The 18,155-nt window shown below is 48.6% G+C and overlaps 8 protein-coding genes; 4 read left to right on the forward strand and 4 right to left on the reverse strand.

Moving 5' to 3' along the window:
• The first annotated feature begins 27 nt into the window (after window positions 1-27).
• On the forward strand, window positions 28-4,766 carry CNAG_03626 (actin cross-linking protein). XM_012191763.1 has 9 exons: window positions 28-473; window positions 529-1,333; window positions 1,386-1,922; window positions 1,969-2,049; window positions 2,098-3,375; window positions 3,447-3,601; window positions 3,659-4,207; window positions 4,264-4,399; window positions 4,457-4,766. Exons 1-9 carry the CDS (start codon window positions 156-158, stop codon window positions 4,642-4,644), a joined length of 4,047 nt encoding a protein of 1,348 aa, XP_012047153.1. The 5' UTR covers window positions 28-155; the 3' UTR covers window positions 4,645-4,766.
• A 48-nt stretch (window positions 4,767-4,814) lies between these two features.
• CNAG_03627 (peptidyl-prolyl cis-trans isomerase) lies at window positions 4,815-5,765 on the forward strand. XM_012191959.1 has 5 exons: window positions 4,815-4,954; window positions 5,019-5,047; window positions 5,098-5,255; window positions 5,326-5,578; window positions 5,629-5,765. The coding sequence occupies exons 1-5, from the start codon at window positions 4,950-4,952 to the stop codon at window positions 5,670-5,672; spliced, it is 489 nt and encodes a 162-aa protein (XP_012047349.1). The 5' UTR covers window positions 4,815-4,949; the 3' UTR covers window positions 5,673-5,765.
• A 160-nt stretch (window positions 5,766-5,925) lies between these two features.
• On the forward strand, window positions 5,926-8,571 carry CNAG_03628 (hypothetical protein). XM_012191960.1 has 8 exons: window positions 5,926-6,094; window positions 6,149-6,225; window positions 6,280-6,478; window positions 6,531-6,620; window positions 6,675-7,379; window positions 7,443-7,837; window positions 7,901-8,056; window positions 8,119-8,571. Exons 1-8 carry the CDS (start codon window positions 6,005-6,007, stop codon window positions 8,465-8,467), a joined length of 2,061 nt encoding a protein of 686 aa, XP_012047350.1. The 5' UTR covers window positions 5,926-6,004; the 3' UTR covers window positions 8,468-8,571.
• CNAG_03629 (NADH dehydrogenase (quinone), G subunit) lies at window positions 8,530-11,271 on the reverse strand. XM_012191961.1 has 7 exons: window positions 11,161-11,271; window positions 10,993-11,107; window positions 10,920-10,940; window positions 10,812-10,866; window positions 9,432-10,760; window positions 9,069-9,376; window positions 8,530-9,015 (listed from the first exon to the last, which is right to left on the reverse strand). The coding sequence occupies exons 1-7, from the start codon at window positions 11,213-11,215 to the stop codon at window positions 8,685-8,687; spliced, it is 2,214 nt and encodes a 737-aa protein (XP_012047351.1). The 5' UTR covers window positions 11,216-11,271; the 3' UTR covers window positions 8,530-8,684.
• Window positions 11,272-11,430: 159 nt separating this feature from the next.
• Window positions 11,431-12,503, reverse strand: CNAG_03630 (hypothetical protein). Its single transcript, XM_012191764.1, has one exon. The coding sequence runs from the start codon at window positions 12,193-12,195 to the stop codon at window positions 11,455-11,457; it is 741 nt and encodes a 246-aa protein (XP_012047154.1). The 5' UTR covers window positions 12,196-12,503; the 3' UTR covers window positions 11,431-11,454.
• Window positions 12,504-12,579: 76 nt separating this feature from the next.
• On the reverse strand, window positions 12,580-13,935 carry CNAG_03631 (hypothetical protein). XM_012191765.1 has 7 exons: window positions 13,643-13,935; window positions 13,582-13,588; window positions 13,479-13,506; window positions 13,346-13,410; window positions 13,215-13,285; window positions 12,988-13,150; window positions 12,580-12,917 (listed from the first exon to the last, which is right to left on the reverse strand). Exons 1-7 carry the CDS (start codon window positions 13,814-13,816, stop codon window positions 12,679-12,681), a joined length of 747 nt encoding a protein of 248 aa, XP_012047155.1. The 5' UTR covers window positions 13,817-13,935; the 3' UTR covers window positions 12,580-12,678.
• Window positions 13,936-14,087: 152 nt separating this feature from the next.
• Window positions 14,088-15,613, forward strand: CNAG_03632 (hypothetical protein). XM_012191962.1 has 4 exons: window positions 14,088-14,450; window positions 14,508-14,589; window positions 14,644-14,715; window positions 14,775-15,613. The coding sequence occupies exons 1-4, from the start codon at window positions 14,217-14,219 to the stop codon at window positions 14,828-14,830; spliced, it is 444 nt and encodes a 147-aa protein (XP_012047352.1). The 5' UTR covers window positions 14,088-14,216; the 3' UTR covers window positions 14,831-15,613.
• On the reverse strand, window positions 14,840-18,020 carry CNAG_03633 (hypothetical protein). XM_012191766.1 has 7 exons: window positions 17,915-18,020; window positions 17,747-17,853; window positions 17,579-17,694; window positions 17,408-17,529; window positions 17,244-17,359; window positions 16,968-17,191; window positions 14,840-16,912 (listed from the first exon to the last, which is right to left on the reverse strand). The coding sequence occupies exons 1-7, from the start codon at window positions 17,936-17,938 to the stop codon at window positions 14,955-14,957; spliced, it is 2,667 nt and encodes an 888-aa protein (XP_012047156.1). The 5' UTR covers window positions 17,939-18,020; the 3' UTR covers window positions 14,840-14,954.
• Window positions 18,021-18,155: the final 135 nt, after the last annotated feature.

Genomic DNA, 18,155 nt, shown 5'->3' on the forward strand with positions numbered 1-18,155 from the left:
GACGGATGTTGTTGGGCTCAGCTTGCCTTGCGCGTTTCGACAACCCGAGCCGAACTCCGCCGGCCCAAATACCGTACGTAGATGGCTGGCACGTCTCCACGCAACGATGATAGATACGCAACAATTCATCTATAACCATCGTACTTCCACAGACAATGGCCTTCTCTCGCTTCGGCGCATCCAAATACAGAAACGCCGTACCAAACATACCCCATCGCGAGGAGTGGTACCGCTCCGCTCTTCCCCCGGCTTCTGCAACTTCCACCACTTCCAGTGCGGTCACCACATTCTCCTCCGAGATAAAGACAAATCGAGAATGGATAGTCACGGTAACGCAAGCTGGGGACCTGTCTTATAGGCTTTACCACGGGGATTCCATTTCCTTGAAAGTCGGAAGCGGAGGAGGTGTGGGTGATTGGGATCTGAGCAGACTTGAAGATGGATTGCTTGTGATTGGTGGTTTGGATGGAGCAGTAAGTGGTCATGGCGGACAAGTAGGCTACCTCGTGTAATTGACCCATTGATCAGGTATCCGTATACCAGCTGCCATCAGCTTCAGCTACGAGAGACTTGTCACATGTCTCTACTATTCCTCCATCGTCTTCTCCCGTCACTAACCTCGCTCTTCATCCTACAACGCCTAATATCCTTCTGGTCTCCACTACAGCTACACCAGCATCTATCTATGACCTCTCTAATCCCCAATCACCTGCTATCATCTTGGATGCAAAAGAACCCAAGGGAATGTGGTCTATAGCGTGGAAGAGCGACGGTCGACTCATCGCCGGTGTAGGCAAGAGTGGTACGGCTTATATCTGGGATCCTCGCTCCGGTAAAGAGCCCAAAATCAGCAAACTCTTACCAATACAAGCCTTGAAGCCAGCTCGTATAAGATGGGTAGGAGAAGATATCTTCCTCACTTCGTTCTCAAAAACTCGAAATCGCCAATACTCTCTCTTATCCGGGTCATCGTTGTCAACTACTTTTACTCAGAACTTGGATACCAATCCTGGTGTCCTATTACCGCTGGTGGACGAGGAAAGGAAGATTATATATGTGGCTGGGCGGGGTGACATGACGCTTCGACAGATTGAACTGTCTGGTCCTCAAGGATACCAAGAGACCCTTCATCCCCTCCAGTTCCCCCTGGCATCTGCGTCACTGGCAGCTATCCATCCCGCAAAGCTTGATGTGATGAAAGCAGAGATTTCAAGGATACTGGCTCCTATCGTTGACAAAGACGGTGATTCGCTCCTTCCTGTCAGCATCAAGGTACCTCGAAGGCAGCTGATCGACTTTCACGAGGATTTGTATCCTGATCTCGCCGGGCTTGGTAAGTTTTTATAATGTCCTGGCAGCTTCGATTTGCTAATAACTATATGAAGTACCCGAGCAAACGGTCTCAGATTGGCTCAAGGGAGAAGATAAATTACCGTTGTCCATCTCTCTTGACCCATCCAGGCGAGGTGCTTGGGAAACGCAAGTCGAAAATTTATTAAAAGAAAGGCCGGCTGTCAGCCTCCCTTCCAAAAAGCCCACCGACAAACTTGTATCAGCAACAGTCTCTGAAGCTCAATCATCAAAACCTGAAAATGTACCTCTCACTCCCAGCGCTTCTGCCATACCATCTGGCGCACCAACGCAAGAAACCATGCCAAAGCCATCTAGCACCGCGCCAGCGCCAAGCCAGATGTCTTCTAAAAAGACCCCATCAGACTATGAACCGGCACCCATCAACGAGATCAGACCCAAGTCCACTGCCAGCGCTAATCTCCCTTCCCTTCTTGATGATGAAGACTATTCGTCCACCAGTTACAAAGTTCGTATCATAGCTGATTATCTTGCGGATCAAGTAACGAAACATAAAAGCAAGGGTAATAAAGGGCCTTTGATGGTCGGACTGCAAGGCCCTCAAGGTTGTGGTGAGTAAAACGGTCTTCCGGGGTAAAATTACTGACGTAGAAGCAGGTAAAACCACTCTGACTACAGCACTGGTTTCTTATTTGAAAGATGGGAAGCGGCTCACGGCGGCAATTCTCTCTACTGATGGTAAATTACGAACCATACCTTTATCAATAACTTCTGACAACTTCATAGACTTGTACAAGACACACAATGGTCTAAAGTCTGTTGCTCAACAACATCCCGATAATGCACTCCTTGTTGGTCGAGGTCCTCCCGGTACACACGACATAGCCTTGGCGGTCGAAACGATCAAAAACGTAAACAGTATCAATGATTCTCCCGGATCCACTGTGGAACTTCCCGTTTTTGACAAGAGTCTATGCGGTGGTGAAGGCGATCGAAGTGCGGACAAAGTTGTGATCAGTGGCCCCCTGGATGTATTCATTCTGGAAGGATGGTCCATGGGTTTCTCCCCCCTGTCCGAATCCGACCTCAAACAGATCTATGACCAGCCCAAACCTGCTTCACCCTTAACTTCCAACACCTACTTCCCCAACCACCCTCTGTCTTCACTCCTTACTCTTAACGCTTACCTTGCCGATTTCTCGTCGTCAATCTACCCTTCATTCACATCCTTCATCCAAATTGAACCCAAATCATATGATTATGTATTTAACTGGCGGCTCCAGCAAGAACATAATATGAAGGCCAAAAACGGCGGCAAGGGAATGAGTGATGAGCAGGTTCAAAAGTTTGTGGAAAGGTATATGCCCGGGTACGAGCTCTGGAAAGATGGGATCTGGAGTCGGGAAGCGCCTTGGATTGGGCAGGGTTTGAAACTCAAGTTTGGAGAGAATAGAGAGCTGCTTGAAACGGGTGTACCGTCTTCACAGGCGCCTGCTACATCTGCATCTGTACAAACCAATAATTCCTCCGTCTCAACGACAGAGATGGCTCCGAAGGAGATTGTGCAGGCTACCTCTGCCAAGGTATCCGAGCCGCTTACCGCGACATCTGCTGTGGCAGCAGCCCAGACACAACCTCAGGCATCCGCCAAACCCAAAGCCACGCCCTCCGGAGCAGCACCTCTTACCGAACGTTTCAACCCTCACTGGTCACGCAAATTCCTCGCGGCCAAATCGCCACTCATCCCTACTTATGACTCCCTCCCATCCATTTCTTCATTACATCAAGACTCTCAGATTTTGAGAGTGACACCTCACGTGGCATTCTTCCCTATTCAGGGGACCGGCGGCAGACTTTGTGTACACCCTTTGAAGAAGAAAGGGAGGGTAGCAGTAGGGGGAGAAGGGTACTTGACGACTGGCGTGGGGATTGTTGATTTTGATGCAGAATTGGATGATGAAAAGAGGGTAGCAGTTGCAGGTGAAGATGGTGCCGTCAGAGTGTGGAAGATTGATGAGGATGGTGTTCAGGGCGTTGGACCTCAACCTGGACAAGTGCTTCACGGTAGGTTAATATATTGGCTTGAAACAAGCCAATATTCTATTTTATTTTTGGGTCGCTGATTGCTTGTACAGGCAAGAACATCGACAAGTTTAGCCAGATTCTTTTTCATCCCATGGCCAGAGATCTTCTTGTGGGAGTGACCAACGATTATGGACAAGCCCACATCCGTTTTTGGGATCTCTCCAAAGGGGAAGAGGTCAAAGTCGTCGATGTGCCGGCTCCTTCAGTATGTCTCTTTTTCGATACTTTGTTGTTATAACCTATCTGATTACGAATTGCATAGGTATACCGATTAGCCTTTAGTCCGGCAGGTGACAAGGTAGCCGTCGGCACAAAAGATGGCCGCCTCGTTGTGTTTGATCCTCGAAACCCAGAAGTTGTATCGTCCGGAAAAGCCCACGATAGTCCCCGATCGTTCCAAATCAGCTGGATTGACGATAACCACATTGTATCTGTCGGTTTCTCTCGAGGTTCCCAGCGAAAGATACTCCTGTACCGCCTCCCGTCATCTGCAGGTGGTGGAATTACCACTGTATCATCAGTCACAATCGACGTCTCTCCTTCCGTGCTCTTCCCCGTCTATGATCCCGATACTTCTATCCTCTACGTCTGGGGTAAAGGAGAGCGTGTCATTCAGGCATACGAAGTTCACCCCGAGAATGATAGAGAGCCCATCGCGAAATTGCCTGGATTCACGGGCGATTCTCCTCAGATTGCTACAATGTTCTTGCCGAAACGTATGGTGGATATGAAAAAGGTGGAAGTAGCAAAGGCTTTAAGGCTGACTGCAAAGACACTTGAGGAGGTTGGCTTTACTATTCCAAGGAACAAGGCAAGTTTTCTCGCTCAAACTAGTGTTTCCATATGCTTATTCGTGAATGCGTCTAGCCGGATTTCTTTCAAGATGACATTTACGTGCCCACCAAGAACATTGAAACGCCTTCTTTGACGGCTTCTGAATGGCTTGATGGCAAGGACGTTGCTCAAGAGATTATTGACTTGAAGCCTGAAGGCATGACACCTCGTACGTTTCATCTGCTTTGTCTGCTCAGTTTACTGTACTGATATATCCCATGAAAAGTTTCGCTGGCACCAAAGACAGACACTACTGCTAGAAAAAAGTTTGTGCCCGCAAAGAATGTCATGTCGGAGGAAGAAAAGAAGAAAAAAGAAATGGATGCTCTTTTTGCGAAAGCCAAGATGGATGAGAGCAGTAGCGATGAAGAGGAGACAACGACAGGATTGGATCCTCCTGACGATGACTGGTAGGGGGTGTTACTTGACTAATCGAGGTTTTATAAATGGAATGTAACAAATGTAAATGCGAGGATAGCCCGCTGTACTAAGTCACTCGGAAAGCGCAGTTACGTACGTACTGAATCGCAGGAGGCCCAGTATTACGTCATACAATGCACATGCACGGGTTTTGTGGAGTGCGCCGAAACTCCGGGATCGCTTCGGATGACACACACGTTGGCGGATGCGATGTTCTGGGGATCCACCATCTCCATCTTATTTCTCTTCCTTTCTTTCCCCCACAAAACATCCAAATTCACATCCACAAAACATCCACCATGTCGTGAGTCTCCAGCCAGCTTGCAACTCTCCTGCCCTCCAGACACTGACATCTGTGCCCATGACAGTGACGTTTATTTTGACATTGCCATCAACAGTGGGTACTGCCGTCTCCAGTCACCAGTCTCTCTAACACACGTATAATAGGCCAGCCTGCCGGCCGAATCACCTTCAAGCTCTTCGACGATGTCGTCCCCAAGACTGCTCAGAACTTCCGAGAGCTCTGTACCGGCCAGAACGGCTTCGGTTACGCCGGCTCCGGTTTCCACCGAGTGATCCCCCAGTTCATGCTCCAGGGTGGTGACGTGCGTAGCCTTTTTCGCAGCCTTTTTCGCATCACGCCGGACTGTTTTGCGCTGACACTCACCATTTTAGTTCACCAACCACAACGGCACTGGCGGCAAGTCCATCTACGGCAACAAGTTCGCCGACGAGAACTTCAAGCTCCGTCACGACCGACCTTTCCTCCTCTCCATGGCCAACGCCGGTCCCAACACCAACGGCTCTCAGTTCTTCATCACCACTGTCGTTACCTCTTGGCTCGACGGCAAGCACGTCGTCTTCGGTGAGGTTAGCTCTGGTCAGGACCTCGTCAAGAAGATCGAGTCTTACGGCTCTGGCTCCGGTGGTAAGTTTAGATAATAATGTTGTAAGCCTTCAACCCTGACATTTCTGTAGCTACCAAGGCCAAGATCACCATTGCCGCTTCTGGTACCGTTTAAATAGCATTTTGATGAGCTCGTGGGAATTGAAAAGGAAAGAAAGTTGTTTAAAAGAAGTAGAAATGATGCAACGCAATACTGCTGTTGACTTTGTTCATAAAATATCAGGCGGCTTTTCATTATGACTATTTGATGTTTGTAAATCTACCGGTGTTTTTGGGTGTCGTCGTTCATGAGTTCGGTGATGTCCGCTGGGCAGGGAGAAGATGTTGTGACGCAGCCGCTCCGAGTATTTGTTCGTCACCTCCAGCGAGCCAACTTAGTCATCTCCCCATAATCTCAACTCGTTCATTTTTTACCTGTCTCGTTCAACCCACAGGGCATAGCACAGAATGGATGTCACCAAAGCGATACAGACCTACCTCTTCAAAATGATAAATCAGGTCCCCGGGATGAAGGTCCTTCTCTTGGACTCTCATACCGTACGCCGTCTGTCCCCCGATATCCGCCCCATGGAAGCTGACGTTGTGATATAGACACCTATAGTATCTCTAGTCACCACTCAAAGCGAGCTTTTGTCCCATGAGGTCTACCTTGTGGACAGAATAGACAAGTATATCCTTCAGTAACATGGGTCCATCAGATACACTGACATCGAGTATCATAGTAATTCTCGCGAGGCACTCAACCATCTCTCGTGCATCGCCTTCCTCTCACCCTCAAATTCGTCGATAGAAGCAGTGAAATATGAGCTGACCAAACCTCGATATGGAAATTACTGGCTTTTCTTCTCCAACATACTGTCCAAGTCGCAGATTGAGGAGATGGCAAGTGTCGATGAGCTAGAAGTCGTTAAAGAAGTTCAAGTATGTAACAACCAATAGATATTTAAATTGGAGGGCGCTAATACTGGTTTAGGAATATTTTGCAGACTATCTAGCGCATTATCCGTCACATTGGAGTTTAACTCAAGCTGCCTTGGCAGATGGCGGCGATGGCCCGCCCAATGTATGCCTTGTCATCGCATTCAGATCTTCAACCAAACACTGACGATATCTACAGCCACCAATCTATCTTCCGTTACCCCTCCACCTTCCACCGCCCACACTCAACTCTCATCTCAGCACTATCCTCTCTGTGCTCTTATCATTAAAGAAACGACCGGTCATTCGATGGGAACGCATGTCTCAGGCGGGCAGAATGCTTGCACAAGCAGTATCAGGCGAGATGAATCAGGGAAAGTACCGGAATCTATTCGAATTTAGGGGAACTCAAGGCCCGTCACCACTCTTACTTATATTAGATCGACGGAATGACCCAGTGACACCGTTATTGACACAATGGACGTACCAAGCCATGGTCCACGAGTTGTTCGGAATCACCAATGGCCGAGTCCATCTTGATTCTGAAACGAAACCCGAGCTCCGAGACCTTATACTGTCGCCCGCGTCTGACCCTTTTTATTCGGAAAATCTCTTTTCCAATTTTGGTGATTTGGGCGCATCGATTGCCTCTTATGTCTCTTCGTACCAATCGCGCAATGCTGCCCTTACAGGAGGCAAGTCGAATAACAGATTAGAGACTGTGGCGGATATGAAGAGGTTTGTGGAAGAGTACCCCGAATTTAAGAGATTAGGTGGGAATGTCAGTAAGCACGTCACGATTGTGGGCGAATTGAGTAAAGTGGTGGAAAGGGATGGATTGTTGGAAGTCAGCGAGGTTGAACAGAGTTTGGCAAGTCAAGAAAGTCATGCAGCAGATCTCAAGGTTAGTTGAAAGAGAAAAAAACAGTTCTCAAAACCCTTTCAATCATGCTAACGGTCAAGGCAGAGCGTAATGACCCTCCTCGCCTCTTCCAGGGTTCCTTCCCCAAACAAACTTCGACTCGCCATCCTCTATGCTCTCCGCTATCAAAAATCGCCATCCGCTCAAATTGCCCAAGTAGTTAACACCCTCATCTCCAACGGTGTCCCTCCTGAACGCGCTCGTCTCGTATACGCCATGCTCAACTTTGCAGGTGCAGATATCAGACAAGATGATCTGTTTATGAACGAAAACTTTTTCTCCCGAGGGAAGTCTGCGCTCAAGGGACTGAAAGGTGTAGAAAATGTGTTTACTCAACATACGCCTCATCTGTCACAGACTTTGGATCTTTTATTGAAGGGAAGATTAAGGGAGACGAGTTATCCATTCTTGGAGGGTGATGAATCGGCTCGAACTCAAAGGTCTGTCACATACGATTTCCCCCCACTTTTGATTGATGGATCAGCTGACGCATACCATCATAGACCACAAGATATCATCATCTTCATGCTGGGCGGAACGACATATGAGGAAGCTCGCGCCGTCGCTTTGCTCAATCAAAAGCTCGCAACCGACGCCGCCGGTGGCCCAGGAGGAACGCGGATCTTGTTAGGTGGCAGCACCATCCATAACTCTTCCAGGTAATGTGTTTTTTTTTTGGAAAAAAGGTCAAGACAAGCTTACCAAAAAAAAAATGGAAAAGTTTCTTGGACATGGTAGAAGCTGCTGCAGAACATTTCCCTCAAGATATCTGGCAACCTCCAGTAGGTCTTTCAGCAGCCACGTCCACTGTGCCCAGTACTTCAGTCACGCCGGGCCCATCAACAAGCGGAGTGAGTCTAAGAGCAGGCGGGTACGAACTCTCTGTTGGTGGGACGGCAGGCTCGGGGCTGTATAGGTCCAACCCGGGTGAAGTGGGAGCAAGCTTTGAGATTCCAAAAATTGATCAAGTTGCGGGTGGAATACGGGATGGAGCAGGAAGATTATGGGGGAACATGAAGCAAAGGGTCGAAGAAAGAGTCAGTAGAGGAGGCACTCCTCAGGGTCAATAAGCTAGCTTGCTAGCAGAGGATCCTATAATATTAAGAGCGGATGTTTTGTACAGTATTTACATGGGAAATATGCACCGCCGGACAACGGGATATAAGGTATCAATGCTGGATCTTGCATGCTGATTACAAAAAAATCGGAAATAGAAATAAAGAAAACCGAATCTATCCCTACATCCTACACCCAATCAAACTTCTCTACACTCTTTTCTACACATTTTTATGCGTAAGATGCTTGTGCTCCGCTCTCGTCAACGTTGGAAATGTGATAGTCCTTCCTTGTAAACGCCTTACTGCAGTCCGCCATTGTTACAGACGCCCTAGAGATAGGATCTGTTCTGTAGAAATCTTGTATAGGCTTCTTCAGAGGCTCAGCTGATGGTTCGGCAGTAGATTTTGAAAGGGTTTCGAGACCAAGTCTGATAACTTCAGGAGATGGTCGCTCAATTTCGTCATATCGGACAAGGGAGGGAGAGATGCTGTGGAGACGGAGACGGAGGTCGTGAACAGTGTCATAAGGCAAAGGCTCGCCAACAATTTCAGACAATGCTCTGCAGGAATTGTTAGCAGCTATTCATTTGATATGCAAATGCACAGCACTCACCGAACAATCTTCCAATCTTCCCTAGAGGCTCCGGGAGGAGGAACGGCTGTCCTACCCAATTGACTTCTGCCTTCAGTGTTGATCCAGGTCGTACTCTTCTCTGTGTAAGCGGCAGCTGGCAAGCAGACGTCGGCGAATTGAGCACCAAAGTCACCGTGGTGGCCTTGGTAGACAACAAACGCGTCTTCAGGGATGGAAGCGGGGTCAATCTCATCGGCATTAAGGAGGTAGACGAATTTAGGCTTGGTAGAGGAAGCAGAGGCGGAAGGGGTGAAACCAATGTCATAGGCAGCGGCTCGGGAAGCAGCCTGAGGTTCGTTAGCTTTTTTTTTGCATTTGACGTGGTTTAGAAGGCAAACTTACTCGCTGGAGAACGGAGTAACCTGTCCATTCAGGAGTCAAGAACTTGTCAGAGTTGGCCAAGACATGCTTGCTGACTTCAGCCAAGATGGCGGCACCATCCCTGGTCTCCAAAACAGCGCTACCAACGACAATCAAAGGCTTCTTGGCGTCCTTCCACATCTTGCTGAAAGCCCCAGCATCCTTGCCGCCAAAGAAGGCAGCAACGTCCTTAGCAGAGGTACCAAGATGGTCGTACTCGAAAATTGAGTCAAACTTCTCACCAATGACGGCAAAGTCAGCACCTCGGTAAAGGAATGACTTTCGGAACCTAGAGTTGAGGGTGGCAGCCTCATGACGAGGGTTGGTACCAATGAAAAGGACAGCGTCGGCATCCTCAACATTCTCAATTCCAGTGTTGAAGAGGTAGTTGGATCGAATGTCAACGTTGGCCACAGAAGGAAGGTCACCAAGCTTCTGGTCGAGGGTAAGGTTCTCGGAGCCTAATCTGTTCATCAAGTCCTTGAGAGCGACAAGAGCTTCGGTATCAGCCAGGTGACCGGCCACAGCCTTGATCTCATCGCCCTTAGCACCAGAGTTGATAAGACCATGTCGGATAGTCTCCAAAGCCTGCTCCCAGCCAGCGGGAACAAATCGGTTGCCCTCCCTGACAAGCGGAGTGGTCAATCGCTGGTACTTCAAACCATCGTAGGCATATCGAGTCTTGTCACTGATCCATTCCTCGTTGATCTCGTCGTTGATCTTGGGCTGAATTCGCATGACCTGGATACCACGAGAGTCAATTCGGATGTTGGCACCGACAGCGTCCAAAACGTCAACGCTCTCCGTCTTCTTCAACTCCCATGGTCGAGCCTGGAAGGCATACGGTTTGGAAGTAAGGGCGCCGACGGGACAAAGGTCGATAACATTGCCCGACATCTCAGAGTCCATAGTCTTCTCGATGTACATGCCAATCTGGAGATCGTTTCCTCGACCGGTGGTACCGAGGTCCTCAACACCAGCAACGTCATTGGCGAACCTAACACATCGGGTACACTGAATACACCTGTTCATCGAGGTCTTGACAATTGGTCCAAGGTCCTTGTTCTCCACCGCCCTCTTTCCGGTGATTTCGTGGAAACGTCCACGGTCAGAACCATATCGCATAGACTGATCTTGAAGATCACATTCGCCACCTTGGTCACAGATAGGACAGTCGAGTGGATGGTTGGCAAGGAGGAATTCCATGACACCTTCACGCGCTTTGTGGACAAGGGGTGTGTTGGTGAAAACTTTGGAGCCGGGCATGACGGGCATAGCACAAGAAGCGACGGGTTTTGGTGATCTCTCAACCTATGAAATGTTTTAGTATTCGACACCCAATTTTGAAGTAAAGTCGCCCACCTCGACCAAGCACATTCGGCAGTTACCAGCAATTGCTAATCGGTCATGGTAGCAGCTAAAGTGGCGTCAGTAACAACGCTGCAGCTCCAACTTTCCAACGTCGCTCACAATCGGGGAACGGTAGCACCACTACGGAAACAAGATTAGCTCTGGCCCTGCTCAAAAGCTCAATATTACGTACGCCTTCTCACACGCCTGGATCAATGCAGTGCCGGCGGGGACAGAAACCTCCTTTCCGTCAATAGTGAGGGTGACATCTGCTCGCCTGGGGATGGTGGTCGAAAAGAGCCGGGCCCCTGTAGTTGTGGTTAGCATGAGTGGAACGGGCTGCGTGCGTGCGTGTACTGACTTGAAGGGCCGGCGACCTGTCTGGAGATGTGTCTGGAGGCGAGCCTGGGGAGCATGGCGGTGGGCGCTGAGGAGGAAGGAAGGAAGGAAGTGGTGAAGAAGCAAGCGAGTGGGAGTGGAAGCAGAAGTATACGCACGCAGCGACCAGTAAGAACGCAGATGAATAAAACGCCGGCCATGTGGCACTCCATCCTCCGCCAATCGGAGCAGCCCCGTTAGAGCAGCATGTTTGCATGCGTCCATGTTTGTGATTCTCATACATATTGGTACATGCATCTATGTGTAGCTATACAACTTATATCCAGTTCCCCTCTCGTACCCCCCTGTACGTCTTCCCCTTCTCGCTGCGGATTACTACTACTTCATCGGCTGCCAAGTCCATGCCCTCCCAAAGCGACCAGTCTTCATCATATTCTTTCTCCTTGGTCAACTTCCTGCACTTCTTCTTGTCCTTTTCGCCTTTGCTCTTCACCTTCTTCTCCATGTCTGATGAAGTGTACTTCTCCACGAAAGGGAAACGGAGCTTCTTGCCAAGAATAAACTCGACATCTTGTAAAAGGGTCTGCCTCGGACGAGGGTCGAAGAGAGAGAGCTCGACAGGAAGAGAGGTGTATGCAGGTGGGATGCTCTCGGCATTAGATTTGGTAGACCTTGAGTATGCATCGCGCGGTTGATAAAAACAGCCGAAATCGTCAACCGCGCGACAAGGAGTGGAAATGCGCGACGGCGAAAGAGGTTTGGCAAGTGACGCTGTATGGCTTGTGGGTGTGCGGCTTCGCGACGAGGAGTATGCCCTAGCGTGATGGTAACTAGAGGACTGGAGAGAGGAGGCAGAGCTGCTGGCATGGTAGTCAAAGGGCTTGAAGTTTGTGGCAAATGGGTGGTTGGGTGGGAGAGAAGCGGTCTCACGAGGAGGACGAGGAGCAGATCGGGTGGGGTACATTGTAAATGTGTGATGGTTGCTCGTGGCTTGTTGTTGATAGGTAGGCAGGTGGGTATGTGTGTGCGGAAGATCTCTCTTTGTTGGTATGCCCATCCTCCCTGTCTCTCGCGAGCTTTATATGCCTTCTTCACACCCTTTATGTGCTCGTCCGCTTCACCTTCACATCGCTATCCACTTCACAAGACGTTCACCCCATTTCAGCGGGTGATCACAAAGTACAATCATAACGTGTGTTGGCATGACGGCACGCCCTGATGCCTCCGCCTTCACCACTCATTCGGCGTCATTTGTGACTCAAGTCAGAGTGATGAAACATGACGCTCGGCCCCTTCTCACACAGTTTGCAAACACACCTCAAACTTTTCACCCTTCACTCCATCCTCGGGGGGCGTAAATGCATGTCTCCGCTTTCCACTCTTCTTCTCTTTGCCCTTCTGGCACCCCTGTACTCGACAAATCCACCTTACCCAGCCATCGCGCCTCCCGTCTACAAGTTATGCATCCCAATTTCATAACGCCTCTAAAACTTTGCACATCTATCCTATCGCCTCTACATTGCCCTTGCTCTATCTCTCATCATTTGTGTAGACCGTTCAATCCCCTGAATACCCCCCACGCTCCCAGCGTCGCTCCAATGTAGGTCAAGACACGACCCTTCAATTCCATGATGGTCAAAAATGGGTATGGGAAAGCACCGTTGATGCTGGCGCAGTGTTCGACCCAGATACCGTATGATGTACCGAAAGCAGCCGCAAGGAAAAGGGCGACGTAGGTAGAGAAGGGTTTGGGGTATTTCTTTTCAAGAAGGAAAAAGTCTAGTGCGTGCGTGTTTGAGTTAATAGGGTTTATTTTATATCATTTCTTGTGACATATCAAATCACGTACCAATAAGAAGAGCAACGGCCGGCACCAAGTGCATGCTGAGATCCATCCATAGCGGGATTCGGAAGAGGCTAGGTTCAGCGCCTGATGAAGAGGGTGCACCTTGGACGGCATCTGGAGAAGTAGGGGGAAGCATAAGTTGGGGAGCAGTGAGAATGATTGACCACTGAATGTCACGGGCGATGAGCGAACGAATACCAAATCAACAGACGGGTAGCTTGGCAACTAACGTAGATAGAAGAGATGACAAGTTCCACTGGTAAAGATACAAGTAGGAACACTCTCTTGATCAATTTTATCACTATCCAAAGGTTCAATCAGCTTCTTTTTTTTCCGCTTCATGATGCCAGGACCCGCTCACATGCGATATTGGGCAATAAATCGGATGCTCCTGAGAAGAGCATGGCGATGCTAGAGCAAATGAGACTAGCAGCATTAAACAGTCAGTTCTTAATCCTTTTACCAGTCTTCATGGTCCAAGCACCGGGACTCACCCAAGGATAGTCAAGAACTGATAGAAGCCTACATATCTTGAACATCAGCAGTCATCCAGTCGCGCACGTTCATCCATTTCCTATTTTGCATTGGACAACCCACCTCCATACTTTTAACAAAAGTCAGCCAAGGAAACCTTATAAATCCATACAATCCATCTTACCTGAGGCTCAATAAAATCGCCAAAAGTTGTCGCCCTCCGCATAGCGTGGAATCCGTTGGCCATGACAGCTGCTGTACCGACATGAAAGAAGAGTCGCCCTAAATATGGGGTTTGGGGGGCAGAAGCGGTAGTGCGAACGGGTCTTGGCCCTTGTGATTGAGTGCCGGCACTCATTTAGTACTTGGATAATCTGTCTTTGTGGAATTTAGCAAAAAAATAAGTGTGAAAATATTTCTAGTAGGAGGAGTGTGCTGTACTATTGTCTGAGTAATATCAACGAGCGACAACCGGAAGAGATGTATCGTCGACGCCGATGCTAGATGCCTACGTCATCATCGAGATGCCTGCCGATTATTTCGGGGAAAAAAAGGGAGGGCGGACTTGGCCGACCTGAAAGTAGTTTGTCACCACTCCTCGCATGACGATCTTTTGCGCGGGGGCCGTCGACTTGCGGGTTCAGACAGTGGTGTGGGGGTCCAATTAAGTCGCAAAAGGTCTAGAATCTCTCTACAAACAAGTAGTTGACAGTACCTTGTATAATACACGTCGTACTTCTAAGCCCTCCACTATTAATATGATCAATATCTCCTATTACACCCTTCCCCTCGTCCATCTCCAAACTCTTGGGGCTTCCATTCGATTTGCAACCCGACGATTGGGGTTCCCTAACAATGTTAACCCTCGTCAAGTGCTTGATGATATGGAAAAGTCCGGCAAGGTGAAACCCAAGACCTTGGAAAAGCTCAAAAGGAGGCAAGCAGCCCACGAGAACTGCTTTGAAAATGAGGCGATTTTCATCGGAGCCGTCGTGAGTGCGCTTTCGAGACGGTTTTCAAGGCATAACTCTTAATCACCCTCTTCACAGATCGCTGGAAACCATGTAGGGCTTTCGACCAAGTACATGAACATCATGTCCGTGTCGTACTTTGTGCTTCGATGTATTTACAGTATGTATATTCTTCGTCACCGCCAGCTATGTGATGCTAATCTTATTACTGTAGTCTGGATGTATATTAAGATTTCAGATCAAAAGAAATCGTACTGGAGGTCGATTGTCTATTGGGCCAGCAACTGTGAGTTCTGTATTCACGATAAGGGATAAATTCTGTGACTGATATGCGAAACACTATAGTTTGTTTTCTCACCACATTCGTCAAGTGCGGCCTCCAGTTGAACGCTGGCCCTTAGATATTTGCGCGGACAATGCATGGGCTGGAGTGTAATTCATCATCATATGGGCAAGATTGTTACATTTCATCATATCATCAACAAATTAATCAGACCAACGTGGGACATTACACTACATAAAAACTCATCGTCGCATCGTACAATCAATAACTTCGCCGTCTTTTGTCGAGCTGATAATTTTGTACTTTGGCCGTCGCCTCGCCGGGGATGAAGCTTTTGCCTTCTTCGGGGATGTTGATCTTTGCTTATTAGAGTGTGTAGGCGGAGGAGGCGATAGGGTGGATTGGCTAGACCCAGAAAGGAGAGGGTGGCTAAGTATCGAACTTTCCCGTGGCGAGCGTGAGCTAGGTTTCTTTGAAGAACAGGCAGGAAATGAGACAGAGGTTGAGCGGGATGAACGAGGTGATTGAGTATTGGCTCTGATGGAATTAGAAAGAATACCAGATGGTGTGGATAAGGTTTTAGGTGACCTAGCCGCTTGTCTACGATGAATGGGCTTGGCTGGGGCTATATCCTCTTCACTCGATGAGCAGAGATCAATAACTTCCTGAGCCTGCAACCGGCGTGGTGGGAAAGCAGATGGTGAGGATACAGTCTTTTTAAACGTTCGACTGGAGAACCGTGGGGCGATAGGAGGAGTTGCCTTGGATTGCTCAGGAGAAGGGGAAGATTTGGAGAGGTCGGTGATCATTTTTAAAGGTGAAGTTGATTTATGGATTTTTTTATGAGCACGCCTGGCAATTCGACTGGATCCTTCACCTGGTGTACTGGAAGTAGAAGTGTTAAGAGCCGGTCGTGCTAGCTTCTTTTTCTCGGCATTATTTGAGGATCTTCGCGTGGGAGATGCAGGTGGTGAAGGGGAAGGAGACAGGCTGAGGTCGATGACCTCTTTTGTAGCCATACTTCGCGGTGGGGTTGGCTCAATCTGCTCTTCTTCCTCGTCAAAAGCATCTAGCCATGACGAATCCTTGGGTCGTTGACTGAAGAAAGAGGCGAACGCATTTACATCTTCCCCATCTGCCTCAAGCGCCTTCTTCCCCCTCCCTTTCTTTGCTGTACCAGTGACATTTGTTTCCGAAGGCTGGACTTTCTTTCTAGGCGTTTTTAACTTGCTGGCCGTTTTGGCAGCCAGCTTATCATCGTAAGCTTTGACTAATTCCGGCCATGCCTCTCGCACAAGATACTGAGGAAGCCAAACTCTGATTTCAGACTTGGAGGCAATTTGAGTTGCGGACACTTTGTCATCGTAGTCTTTATCAGCGTGGTCGGCGAGACCTAGTCTGTCCCTTTCTTCTTGAGGAAGTTCGCTAGGGTCGACTCGTATACCAAGCATGGCATTGCGGCAACGTTCAACATACTCATCCTTGTGAAAAGAGATGCGGTAATCTGTCTCCGTTCCATCTTTACTTGTCCTCTCTGAATGGATTTGGACGATATGAGGCGGAACGATATCGCACAGTTGACTTGCCGGGTTAGGGAGTTGAGAAGCTCCGGCCGATTTGGACGATATAGGAGATGAGACCGACTGTTGAAAGAAGGAAGTAATTCTCGAAGGCGTCTTCTCTGGACCTATGCCAAACCCTAGACCCAAACTATCCCTAGCGCGTACCGCCTCTCTAGCGGCGTTCATAATTTCTGCTCCAAAAAGGCCCACAGACTCCCCTGCAAACTTTTTGCACACAAGATCCTTGGTTCCCCATTCAAAATATTTCTCACATGCTGCTGCCATACCCTCCATATCACCTCTCCCTTCACTCCTTGCCTTTCCTCTGGCCATGGAACAGCTTCCCTGTCCGAAACCAGGCCATCCTTGAGAAGGATCGTCCACAGGGCTCGTGCATGGGCTGAGATAAGCGTCCAAAGTCGACGTCGGAAACAGATGTGAAGGGGACATTGCTGAGAGCTTGTTGGAGCGATCAGGATAACGCTTGTCCTGCTGTTTACAAGAGTTTGTCCGGAGTTCTTCCACCATACGGGCGTGAAGCTCGGGCAAAGACTTCAGGAAAGCTTGCTTGTCATGGGTGTATTCTTTCAGGTAGTCAGAAAGTCCAGCTTTGGCAAGGCCGTAAGATATTTTATGTCCTGCATTTCAATGAGTTCAGTAAACATATTATCAAATCGAGTCCGAGAGACTCACCGATACTGTAGAGTCCTTCGGGCGTGTAGTCTCCGCCACTCAGAAGGGCAATCCATACCATTGCCATCGTGCAGCTTTCTTCAGATTTCAGCTCGGTGTCCGGCTCTTTTGCCCATTCTTCGCAGATCCGGGATAGCGTATATACGTCGTAATCGCGTTTAGAGCTGACAGATGAATTATTCTTCGTGGACGAAGCCAGCGATCCTGAGAGAGTCGGGGAAGAACTGCCAAGCTGTCAGCATGAATGCAAGGTATAGAAGCCATCCGAAAACTTGCTTCCTGATGAGACATTTCGCTCCAAATAAAAGAGCGTCTCCGTCATCGGACAAAATGGCATCTATCTTTCCTTGCCGATTCATTACAGCCAACTCTGCTTCTGCCTCTCCTGGTGCCTATCATACCTTCAACTGGATGTATGATTTCGGATAGTCGTTACTCACGTTCCACCATTCCAGACCACAGGTGTCAAGTAGGGCCTTAAATTGTTTGCTTCGGTAATCATGGGTTCCAAATTTTCCCCCTACCTTCTGATTTCTTTTCATCGCAGGCTTGTTGGGACCATCTAATTGGTGTATTAGTGATGGTATCTTGTCAGGACCAAATTCACTAACCAAAAACAAATACCGGCAGTACAGGATGTTGGAGTAATGCTGTAACCTTGAAAAATATGGTCCTCAGGAAAGGGTTTTCACCATGCTGAGGTACAGCCGCATGAAAGATCCAAATTCTGTCACAAGACATAATAAGCAAGGACTTCATTTACGAGAAGGGCCACTTACGAAGCATCTATACCTATTGTGAGTGCTCTAAGGCCGTTCTTATTTTCCAAAAAGGCTTCTTTGGAGAGCGTATGTAGCGTAGCACTCGCCGCACTTGGTCTCAGAAGCTAACCTATATCAGTACCTAGTGCCTTTAAGAACGAGTAAAATTGAAGTAAATTGACTCACGTCCCAAAGACCAGAAACACCCATTTCTCTTTGGATATGTAGTCCCAGGCGCCTCCGATCCAAGAATCCCAAGAAGCGAGCAAGAAGTGAATATTGGATACTGAAATGATTTGTTGTTGACATATCGTTGAGCGGTCGGTTGAATGGATCATTTGCCATGTGCCTGAATATTGGCGTCACGTGATCAAACATCCTCAAACTCAAAAGTTGTCTATGCTCGAATGAAACTACTATTGTTGTC

The sequence above is a fragment of the Cryptococcus neoformans genome, chromosome 2, assembly GCF_000149245.1.
Source record: "Cryptococcus neoformans var. grubii H99 chromosome 2, complete sequence".
Classification (NCBI taxonomy): Eukaryota; Fungi; Basidiomycota; class Tremellomycetes; order Tremellales; family Cryptococcaceae; genus Cryptococcus; species Cryptococcus neoformans.

Excerpts from the sequence above, each read along its gene's own strand:
- CNAG_03626 (XM_012191763.1), top strand. The coding sequence starts at position 156 with ATGGCCTTCTCTCGCTTCGGCGCATCCAAATACAGAAACGCCGTACCA. Across the intron at positions 1,923-1,968 it reads GCAAGGCCCTCAAGGTTGTG|GTAAAACCACTCTGACTACA; the intron begins GTGAGTAAAACG and ends ACGTAGAAGCAG. Across the intron at positions 3,376-3,446 it reads ACCTGGACAAGTGCTTCACG|GCAAGAACATCGACAAGTTT; the intron begins GTAGGTTAATAT and ends TTGCTTGTACAG.
- CNAG_03627 (XM_012191959.1), top strand. Across the intron at positions 5,048-5,097 it reads TTTTGACATTGCCATCAACA|GCCAGCCTGCCGGCCGAATC; the intron begins GTGGGTACTGCC and ends CACGTATAATAG. Across the intron at positions 5,256-5,325 it reads TCATGCTCCAGGGTGGTGAC|TTCACCAACCACAACGGCAC; the intron begins GTGCGTAGCCTT and ends TCACCATTTTAG.
- CNAG_03628 (XM_012191960.1), top strand. The coding sequence starts at position 6,005 with ATGGATGTCACCAAAGCGATACAGACCTACCTCTTCAAAATGATAAAT. Across the intron at positions 6,226-6,279 it reads CTTGTGGACAGAATAGACAA|TAATTCTCGCGAGGCACTCA; the intron begins GTATATCCTTCA and ends CGAGTATCATAG. Across the intron at positions 8,057-8,118 it reads ACCATCCATAACTCTTCCAG|TTTCTTGGACATGGTAGAAG; the intron begins GTAATGTGTTTT and ends AAAATGGAAAAG.
- CNAG_03629 (XM_012191961.1), bottom strand. The coding sequence starts at position 11,215 with ATGCTCCCCAGGCTCGCCTCCAGACACATCTCCAGACAGGTCGCCGGC. Across the intron at positions 10,941-10,992 it reads ATCCAGGCGTGTGAGAAGGC|TGGTGCTACCGTTCCCCGAT; the intron begins GTACGTAATATT and ends TTGTTTCCGTAG. Across the intron at positions 9,377-9,431 it reads GTTACTCCGTTCTCCAGCGA|GCTGCTTCCCGAGCCGCTGC; the intron begins GTAAGTTTGCCT and ends AACGAACCTCAG.
- CNAG_03630 (XM_012191764.1), bottom strand. The coding sequence starts at position 12,195 with ATGGGCATACCAACAAAGAGAGATCTTCCGCACACACATACCCACCTG.
- CNAG_03631 (XM_012191765.1), bottom strand. The coding sequence starts at position 13,816 with ATGAGTGCCGGCACTCAATCACAAGGGCCAAGACCCGTTCGCACTACC. Across the intron at positions 13,151-13,214 it reads TTGTCATCTCTTCTATCTAC|TGGTCAATCATTCTCACTGC; the intron begins GTTAGTTGCCAA and ends CGTGACATTCAG. Across the intron at positions 12,918-12,987 it reads GGCCGTTGCTCTTCTTATTG|ACTTTTTCCTTCTTGAAAAG; the intron begins GTACGTGATTTG and ends CGCACGCACTAG.
- CNAG_03632 (XM_012191962.1), top strand. The coding sequence starts at position 14,217 with ATGATCAATATCTCCTATTACACCCTTCCCCTCGTCCATCTCCAAACT. Across the intron at positions 14,451-14,507 it reads CGATTTTCATCGGAGCCGTC|ATCGCTGGAAACCATGTAGG; the intron begins GTGAGTGCGCTT and ends CCCTCTTCACAG. Across the intron at positions 14,590-14,643 it reads TGTGCTTCGATGTATTTACA|TCTGGATGTATATTAAGATT; the intron begins GTATGTATATTC and ends TTATTACTGTAG.
- CNAG_03633 (XM_012191766.1), bottom strand. The coding sequence starts at position 17,938 with ATGGGTGTTTCTGGTCTTTGGGAC. Across the intron at positions 17,854-17,914 it reads GTGTTTCTGGTCTTTGGGAC|CTTCTGAGACCAAGTGCGGC; the intron begins GTGAGTCAATTT and ends GATATAGGTTAG. Across the intron at positions 17,360-17,407 it reads GTGGTCTGGAATGGTGGAAC|GCACCAGGAGAGGCAGAAGC; the intron begins GTGAGTAACGAC and ends AAGGTATGATAG.